This window comes from Rhagoletis zephyria, unplaced genomic scaffold (assembly GCF_001687245.7).
Source record: "Rhagoletis zephyria isolate East Lansing unplaced genomic scaffold, Rhagoletis_zephyria_1.1 Rzeph_scaffold_00750, whole genome shotgun sequence".
In the NCBI taxonomy this organism is placed as follows: Eukaryota; Metazoa; Arthropoda; class Insecta; order Diptera; family Tephritidae; genus Rhagoletis; species Rhagoletis zephyria.
This window is the reverse complement of record NW_016157834.1, coordinates 90,948-100,638: the sequence shown is the minus strand read 5'-3', so window position 1 is coordinate 100,638 and position 9,691 is coordinate 90,948. Positions and strand designations below refer to the sequence as shown.

The 9,691-nt window shown below is 34.2% G+C and overlaps 1 protein-coding gene across 1 annotated transcript in view; it reads right to left on the bottom strand.

The window, feature by feature from the left end:
* Positions 1–7,493, bottom strand: part of Jwa (PRA1 family protein Jwa) — a 97,146-nt gene extending 89,653 nt beyond the window's left edge. Inside the window, exon 1 of the mRNA XM_017613993.1 lies at positions 6,877–7,493. Coding sequence (XP_017469482.1) covers positions 6,877–7,342 — 466 coding nt within the window. The 5' untranslated portion in view covers positions 7,343–7,493. The remainder of the gene's footprint in view (positions 1–6,876) is intronic.
* Between the last annotated feature and the right edge of the window lie 2,198 nt (positions 7,494–9,691).

Genomic DNA, 9,691 nt, shown 5'->3' with positions numbered 1-9,691 from the left:
ATGCGCCATCCGAATTGTTCATCGGAAGAAAGATCTCAACTCCGTTAGACCTACTAAAGTCACACGTTGTATCTCATGAGAAAAATACAGTAATGGAGAGCGCCTTCAATAATAAACATGGGGCAGCTCAAAGAAGTTTTAAGTCGGGGGACCAAGTGTTTGCAAAGGTATTTCACAACAACAAATGGTCGTGGTACCCAGGCACTGTTATCGAAAAAGTCGGCAGGGTCGTATACAACGTTCTCGTAAAATCCAGGAAGCGAAATGAACTTCAGCGGTCACATGCAAACCAACTGCGAAACCGATTTTGCGAAGATGAAACGAGTGATACCGAAAATAGCCAAGACTTTACTCCAGCGACTGTCGAATCAGATCCTGTTCCGGTACTACGCCGTTCTACAAGGCAACGCAGGCTTCCCAGACGTTACCTCTAAAAACGAAGGGGGATGTTGGCAGCATATCATGCACTAATGGCAACCCTAAACGCGCAATGTCACCAATGGCATTTCTTTACATTGACATTCCGAGAATTATCACCATCGTAGACGGCCGCGTTGTAAGGAGCACGATCTTGTATACTTATAAATTTTATAGTTAATAGTTAACTTCCATATGTAAATATCTATCTACTTTCTCCGTTAATAAATAGTGTTAAGAGCAATACCTAAGTCTCTTGCGTGCTTTTACTTTAACACTCGAATATCAAGGTAAAAAGCATAACAGTTTTTATTAAAATAACTATAAAAAATGTATTGGTAGATATTTTCCAGATTTGGTAGATTTTTCTCAAGTGGATGGTAAATATTTTTTTTCGTCAGTGGCAACCCTGACCTTGAGTCTAGCCGGGCATTCCTTAAAAGTTGCTTCATGGTCTTCTTTACAGTTGACACACTTGAGCCTATCGCAATTTACACTCTTGTCATGTGTTTCTCCACACTTCGCACATATTGTTGTAGGTTTTTTGCAATGCTGGGCAAAGTGGTTAAACCTGTAACACCTGTAGCACTGAGCAAATGAAATGATATGCTTGACTTTAATTTTCGTGTATTCGAAAGAGATCTCGTTTGGTATTTCTAACCCGTCAAAAATTAGTTTGACTCTTTTTGTAGGAATTTTAATACTGCCCTCCATGCGCATTACTCTAATTACTCTCACGACCTGAATCGGCGACTTAACTCCCTGCATTGGTTCTGTCTCAGTTGTGTCAATAGGAATATCGAATATAATCCCCATTTTAGTTACAAAATGTGTGAAAATTTTTGGCTCATATTCATGTTTCATTTAGTCTGTTCCAATAGCAGGAAACAGGAAATAGTGCTTTTTGTGTTCCCGTGCACGTCTGCATCTGTTCTCCTTTTAATCTCACTGGAGAGAGTAAAATTGTAGTTTGACAGTTCCACACGTTTTAGTCCGAAGTTCAAAGGAACAGACTAATCATTTCTTGGTTTTGATAAAAGTTATTGGCTGCTGGTGCATTTGGAAACGTAAGTTTACATCTGCCATAACCTATTTTAGTCACGTCATCCAGATCTTGTATATTTAATTTTGTCATTAGTCTTGATACGGAAATTGCGTTAATTGGACTTCTTTCCTCATTCTTTGCACGTTTGTCCAAATATATTATATATGGTCCTTTATGGTTAGTATTTTATGTTAAGTTTAACTTACTAGTTCCTGTGGTATTGTTTTGGTTATGCTGAGTGTTTGTTGCCGTTTCCATGTTGGGTATAAAACCTTCAAGGATCCAGTATCTCCCGTTAACCAGTCATCTTTTCTTGGCATTTTAAATTTTGCTCCCGACTTACTACGGCTCCTACTTCTCCGCGTCTCTTTGGCAGAGGGACGCTCTGGTCCCTCGCCATCGTCCTCCATGGTTAGTCGATCTCTTTTGTAGCTTATCTTTATAGCGTTGTTTATTAATTTGAAATCAATATTAGTTTGTTTATATGTATTTGGTTATGCTAAGCGCAAAATAATTTCCAATTAATCTTATTTAATTTAATATTTTTTAAATTAGTCGATTGCGTGGGAAAATTTTTCGCGCGTCCTTAGCGTTGCCAGATTAGAAAGTGAGAAGCTTTGTTTACAAATCGAGCAAACTAAATAGTGACCTTACACATATTTATGTAAATTTGTGCAAATTAAAATTAAATAAAAAAGAAAGCGAGTTTATAAAAACATGGTAAAAATGAGTATGAGGTGTGGTTCAGCGATTCGTCAGAGGATAAGAGCTTAGTAAACTGGCAGGAATGGAAAATGTTTAATGTAGAGAAAATTGTCTACAGATTTATTAAAAACAGCCGACAGTCTAAAGAGGCGTTTGTCAGCCAAATCTAATTAAAATATTTTAAAATTGTCAACAGCTCTCAGAGATCATGCCAACTGAGTATTGGGATTTTCTTTCACAAGTAAAACCAGCCTTTCGAGCTTGTGTTTAGTATTCACGACGTTAGAACTGCATAAAATTAATAAGAATCGTTTAACATTAGTGTCCACCCGCAAAAAGTAAGAAAACGAATGCAAAATCATAAATTTTTCACAATTTTCCAAAACTTCGCTACACCATCGAAAGCAAAATTCTGTTCGATAGAAAATTCGATACTCAACGAAAATTTACCTGTGTCACTTTGTGAAATTGGAAAAGTTAACTACGGCATTAATTGTAGTGTTTTTGTTGTAAATTTGTTGTGGAAAAAAAATTTTAGCTCTCATTTTTTTTTAAATATGGTACGTAGTGCTAACTTGACACCATGCACCATTGAGGACAGAATTTCGATATTGAAAAGGTTACAGCGGAATTAATTGTAGCTTTTTTGTTGTAAATTTATTGTGAAAATAAAAAATTTGTAGATCTCGTTTTTTAAGAAAAAATGGTATGTAGTGCTAACTTGACACCATGCACCATTGAGGACAGAATTTCGATATTGAAAAGGTTACAGCGGAATTAATTGTAGCTTTTTTGTTGTAAATTTATTGTGAAAATAAAAAATTTGTAGATCTCGTTTTTTAAGAAAAAATGGTATGTAGTGCTAACTTGACACCATACACCTAGTCGATAGAATTGAGATATTGAAAATGTTATAACGGCATTAATTGTAGCTTTTAGCTTTAAAATTTGTTGTGGAAAGAAAAAATTTGTAGCTCTCGTTTTTTAAGAAAAAATGGTATGTAGTGCTAACTTGACACCATACACCTATTCGATAGAATTGAGATATTCAAAATGTCATAACGGCATTAATTGTAGCTTTTTTTGTTGTAAATTTGTTGTGGAACGAAAAAATTTTTAGCTCTCGTTTTTTAAGAAAAAGTGGTATGTAGTGCTAACTTGACACCATACACCTAGTCGATAGAATTGAGATATTGAAAATGTTATAACGGCATTAATTGTAGCTTTTAGCTTTAAAATTTGTTGTGGAAAGAAAAAATTTGTAGCTCTCGTTTTTTAAGAAAAAATGGTATGTAGTGCTAACTTGACACCATACACCTAGTCGATAGAATTGAGATATTGAAAATGTTATAACGGCATTAATTGTAGCTTTTAGCTTTAAAATTTGTTGTGGAAAGAAAAAATTTGTAGCTCTCGTTTTTTAAGAAAAAATGGTATGTAGTGCTAACTTGACACCATACACCTAGTCGATAGAATTGAGATATCCAATATGTTACTATGCCATTAATTGTAGCTTTTAACTTTAAAATTTGTTGTGAAAAGAAAAAATTTGTAGCTTTCGTTTTTCTGGAAAAAATTGAGTTGACCCTTTTTCAAACAAAATTTAGTATGTAGTGCTAACTTGACACCATGCACCATTGACGACAGAATTAAGATGTTGAAAAGGTTACAACGGAATTAATTGTAGCTTTTTTGTTGTAAATTTGTTGTGAAAAGAAAAAATTTGTAGCTCTCGTTTTTTAAGAAAAAATCGAATGTAATTCATAATAAGGACCAATGTATACCTTTGGGGTGGAATTGTAAAACAAACAGTACATAATTTCCATATTTCCATAAATAAATAAGATACGTCAGGGTATACTTCCAAGTAGATAATTTCAGGAGTTAAAAGCCCTCCCGAAAGGCCTTCCTGGGAGTCAAGAGGCCTTCCACTCTACATTCCTTTCTCCTTTCTTTTCGTATGGAGTGGCACAAATTGAAGGGCTTCTTCTTTCGCTATACATGGAAGGCCTTCCAGAATGGTTTTAATAGGACGTTCTTCTAAAGGCCTTTTGGAGTAGTTATTTTAAAGTTGCTTCTTTAATTTATAAAAATCGTACATGTTTGAAGTATTTATGGGAAAATTTTAGTGAAAATCGACACGAAAAAAAATTGGGGGTCTAGGGGTGTATTTTAATTCTAAAAGTGAAGACCCCAACCCGCGCACTCTTATAGTTTTCAAATAATTTGTTGTTAAAGAAGCGAAATTCACCAAATACGTTGATGCAGATTGCATCCGTTTTATCATCCAAAAGTGCATGAAATAGTGACTTAATTGTAAACTCTTTTAATGCACATGAGCATTTCCTTTTAAGTAATATATTTTTTCTTAATTTAACCGCGATAAAACATGTATAAATGTAGTAAAAATGCGAGGTAGCTACTGAACACCGAAGTTGATGCTGCCAGACTATTTTAATAATGTCAAAAGTAATTTTCCAGACTTTTTGCCTACACATTTTGGGTTTTATGAAATATTGGCTTTTATTACAAAAAACAGCGCCGCAGGGGAAAATTTGGAATAAAAAATCGCGCGAAAGTGATAGCTGCAATTTTAAATAAAAATTTGCTAGTGGAAGTGCAAACAATTAAAACAGCAAATTACTTAAATACTAGTATTAAAAAAGAGAAAATAGTGAGAACTTATGTTAACATATCTGTTTCTTAGCATCCTCGAAAAGTTTCATGAGAAAATTTGTTAGTTTTGCTAAAACACACACATGTCGATGCACACTAAGATCAACCCGTATTTATATCAAATATGTGTTACTGCAAGTTGAAATGTTTATTGAGATTCATTTGTAATACTAAATAATATAAATTTATGAATTCAAGTAAATTGTAAATGGATTCTTGGGTAAACTTCTTAGGGCCGGTTACTCAATGTCTGGTTAACACTAATCTGCGGTTAAACATCGTTATCGACGTTACCGACTCCCTGTTATATGCATGGAGTCGAAGACGTCGATAACGATGTTTAACCGCAGATTAGTGTTAACCAGGCATTGAGTAACCGGCCCTTAGAATGGCTTTACTTAAGAAAGCCTACCTCAATAATTTCTGGGTTATTTTAGACGCTCACCGTATGTATGTAGTTAAAACATTAGTCCTGTTCGCGTACGCACTATGCAGTAAATCTAGTACTAATTTTACTGGTTTTTTACTGGATGTCGTTTTCGTACGCAAAAACTTGCAAGAAATTAGCAAAAGTGGAAATTGAGAGAGCAAAAATTACAGCTGAACTTGCAAGTTTTACTGGATAAATTTTTACTAGCAACTATTTGCTAGTAAGAAAAACAGCTGATGGCATGATGCTTAATGTAATTCACATTACCAAAATAATTGTATGTTGTGCTTTTAGAGTTGCAATTGACAAAATAAACCTATTTAAATATATTAGCCCTGTTCGCGTATGCACTATGCAGTAAATCCAGTACTAATTTTACTGGTTTTTTACTGGATGTCGTTTTCGTACGCAAAAACTTGCAAGAAATTAGCAAAAGTGGGAAAATTGAGAGCAAAAATGACAGCTGAACTTGCAAGTTTTACTGGATTTTTACTGGATAAATTTTTACTAGCAACTATTTGCTAGTAAGAAAAACAGATGGGCATGATGCTTAATGTAATTCACATTACCAAAATAATTGTTTGTGGTGCTTTTAGAGTTGCAATTGACAAAATAAACCTATTTAAATATATAATAAGATGGAAAATACTAGTTTTCTAAGAAAATTTCATCGAAAAATACCAAATTAATCAGCTGTTCATAAACCTAGCAACTTCTTGCTTGTTTTGCGTTTTCGTACTATCTTGCATATTTCACTCATTGGGAGTAAATATTGGCTTACTCTCCGAAATTTGGTTACTGGCAAGTTACTGGATATTTTTTGCTGGATAATACGAAAACACAACTTTTGATACAAGGCAACATTAGCTGCATTTTCGTATTCTCCAGCAAAAAATATCCAGTAACTTGCCAGTAACCAAATTTCGGAGAGTAAGCCAATATTTACTCCTAATGAACGAAATATGCAAGAAAGTACGAAAACGCATAACCAGCAAGAAGTTGCTAGTTTTATGAACAGCTGATTAATTTGTTACTTTCCGATGCAATTTTCTTAGAAAACTAGTATTTTCCACCTTATTATATATTTAAATAGGTTTATTTTGTCAATTGCAACTCTAAAAGCACCACAAACAATTATTTTGTTAATGTGAATTACATTAAGCATCATGCCCATCTGTTTTTCTTACTAGCAAATAGTTGCTAGTAAAAATTTATCCAGTAAAAATCCAGTAAAACTTGCAAGTTCAGCTGTCATTTTTGCTCTCTCAATTTCCACTTTTGCTAATTTCTTGCGTACGAAAACGACATGCAGTAAAAAACCAGTAAAATTAGTACTGGATTTACTAGATAGTGCGTACGCGAACAGGGCTATTGTATGACCGAAAGTTTGGCTAACTTCGTAAGTGTATCAATGCATCAGCCTTTTTTATTTCTAAATTATGTATAACTGACGCAAATGTCTAAATCGCGCAACCACCTTCAAAAGCCGAATTGGAACTTAGTTGCGCTCATTTTGCTTTTCCATCAAATAAATACGAAATAAGAGGCTGTTGCTTTGCATTGATGCATTTACGAAGTCAGCCTCAGATAAATTGGTACTTACATGATATAGGAAGAAGCAACGCAAAACTTGATAATAAAATAGCATTTAACCAATACAGAAGAAGGTAGCCACATAACAGGACGCTCGCCAAAAAGTACCATTTTTGCTGCGGATTCTCCTCTGTAGCAGTGGACCAGCTGACAATAAATTTAAATTTTAAGTCAGTCCTCTTCAAAAAGAACCGCACCACCACAGCAATTATCATTGCTTCTACAATCAGACCCCAAATTATTTTTATTGGATTTACTATTATCATTACGCCATAAATTCCCAGAAACAAAAGAAAATAGTTGGTTTGATAATATAGCAAATTTTTTACTACACGATTGCCCCATTTCTCCAAATCTTTTATATTTGGTAACTGAAATCGAGCAGAACCCAATACAAAGTCATCCAAACTTCGTAATGGAGGAAGCTCCAAATTCTGAGTGGACAAAGCGTCACTGATGCCGGCACTGGAAGACATTACTAATAAAGGCCGTAGTAAATGACGAAGAGTTATAGGTCTCTAACGTAAGCAGATATTCTAACAATCTTTTCACCCTACTCGAATTTATAAATTTATATTAATTCGCCCCGATTTTTTCCTTGCAAAACTGCTTGTATCAATCACAATGACGCACCGTCAGTGTTGCCTATTGATAGAACTAGAAGTGCAAAACTATCGATGGTACTATCGATGGTTTTAAAAAACTATCGGTAGTTACTTTACATAAGCTGCATTTTTTGTAAACTAGCGACAAAAGAACGCTCAAAGCTTATGCATATAATCTGGCACACATATGCGCATAATAATTTTACCCTTACTAGTAATGCGGATAAACGAGTCGCAAGATCGTGGGTTCGATTCCCATGGCCAGTAGAATTTTCATTTATTTGGTTTTCATTCTTTTTTTATAAGTTTATAAGTTCTATATTTATTAAACACGACCGATTTTTTTATGAAAAAAAAGAAGTAAATACTTGTTGATATAATTAATTTAGTTAAAGTGTATATGCATTGTTCAACTTTGCGTTCAACATTAGCGTTCAACTCAGCGCAGGGTTGCACGAAAAAAAAGTTGAATGGCTAAAAATATCAAAATATGAAAAAATATCAAAATATTCGCCATAAAAAGGCGTTTGCATTGTTCAACTTTTCATTCAACTTTTGGTTGAACGGCCTTTAAACTAATCGCTTTCAACAAAGTTGGTCGCCAGCCAACATTTAGGGCCGGTTGTTCAATGTCCGATTAGCACAAATCAGAGGTAGAAGCTCCGGTTAGACACGACTGCTTTATCGATCACATGTTATATGCATGCTGTCGAAATCGTCGATAATGATGTTTAACCGGCAAGTGATAACCAGACATTGAACAACCGGCCCTTAGCCATTCAACTTTTTTTCGTGCAACCCTGCGTTGAGTTGAACGCAAATGTTGAACGCAAATGTTGGACGCAAAGTTGAACAATGCATACACTGCTTTAATTCCAATAATTTGAGCTTAACTCGGCTGAAAAAAATTGTATTCGGAATCGGAATACAATTGCAACCAGAGTCGATTTAAGAAACCCGACAGCTAGTACGATAAAGAAATTGATATGTATGTTAAAGAAAGTCAGAACAACAAGAAATATACATGCATATCCTGTTTTTGTCCATCTGACAGATTTTTATAAATTCTATAAAAATTTATTATGTTTGAAGTGCAACCGTGGACACCAGCTAACAAGGAAACTTGCAAATTTGCTTTCGTGCAGAAATTTGCAAGTCTCTCAACATGATAGAGATTTTGAGAGAATTTTTTCTTAGTCTCTGATATTTTGAGTGTTGGATAATTCTTGCTGGATTTTCGACGGACAAACCTAATATTGTATCACTAGTTACTGGAAAATTAGGTGATAACCATATTTGTATTTTAGTGGATTTTAATCTTAGCAACCTTAATTGGGCGCAAAGTTACTGTAATTCTGGTCTTACACCTACTAATCTCGCAACTATTTCTGAATTATATTTTATTGATAATATTTTAAGCCTGAACTTGCTGCAAATTAACACATTTAAAAGCAAGCTCGATAGATTGTTGGATCTGATCTTTGTTAGTGACAATATAAATTTTAATCTGTCTAAATGTTGCTCTTCAGTCGCGTCCTCGGATATGCATCATGTTCTTAATGTAAAATTTTATGAGTCACCTCTGGAACTTTAGTTGATAAAATTGCCTTCAACTTTAAACGGTGTGAATTTGCAAGCCTGGACAGTTTATTTGCCGAGTTTAGTTGGGAAGAGCAGCTCTGGGGCATTGATGTCGCCGAGTGCTATGATGCTTTCAGGTCAGTGGTGTATAATACGTGCTTACTCAATACTCCTACTATTAAAAGTAAGCCCTATAAACTCCACTGGTATACTAAAGGGGTAAAAAAAGTTAAAAACCTTAAGGCTGGTTTTCATTAGGTCAAAATCACTGACATCAAAAACTGCCTGCATCCGACGGCTGTTCATTTGATGTTAAATGCGTTTTTTTTACATTTTAAAAACAGATCAAATGTCGATACCGCAGTGCATGTCAAAGACTGTCGTCAAATTTCGGTGTCAGACGATTGACATTCGTTTTCATTAGGTTAAGTTAAATTTTTCAATATTTTTAAATATCAATATCTTATGAACTACATAACCGATTAAACAACAAATGATGTCAAAATAAAGATGATTAGTTTGTCTTTCAGTTGATGTACATAATTTTTCTGATTTTTAATATTTTTGAGTCAGAAATACAAAAAAACAAAAAAATTTAATTTTTTCATTAAATTACCTTTTTTGAAGAAAATTGCATAA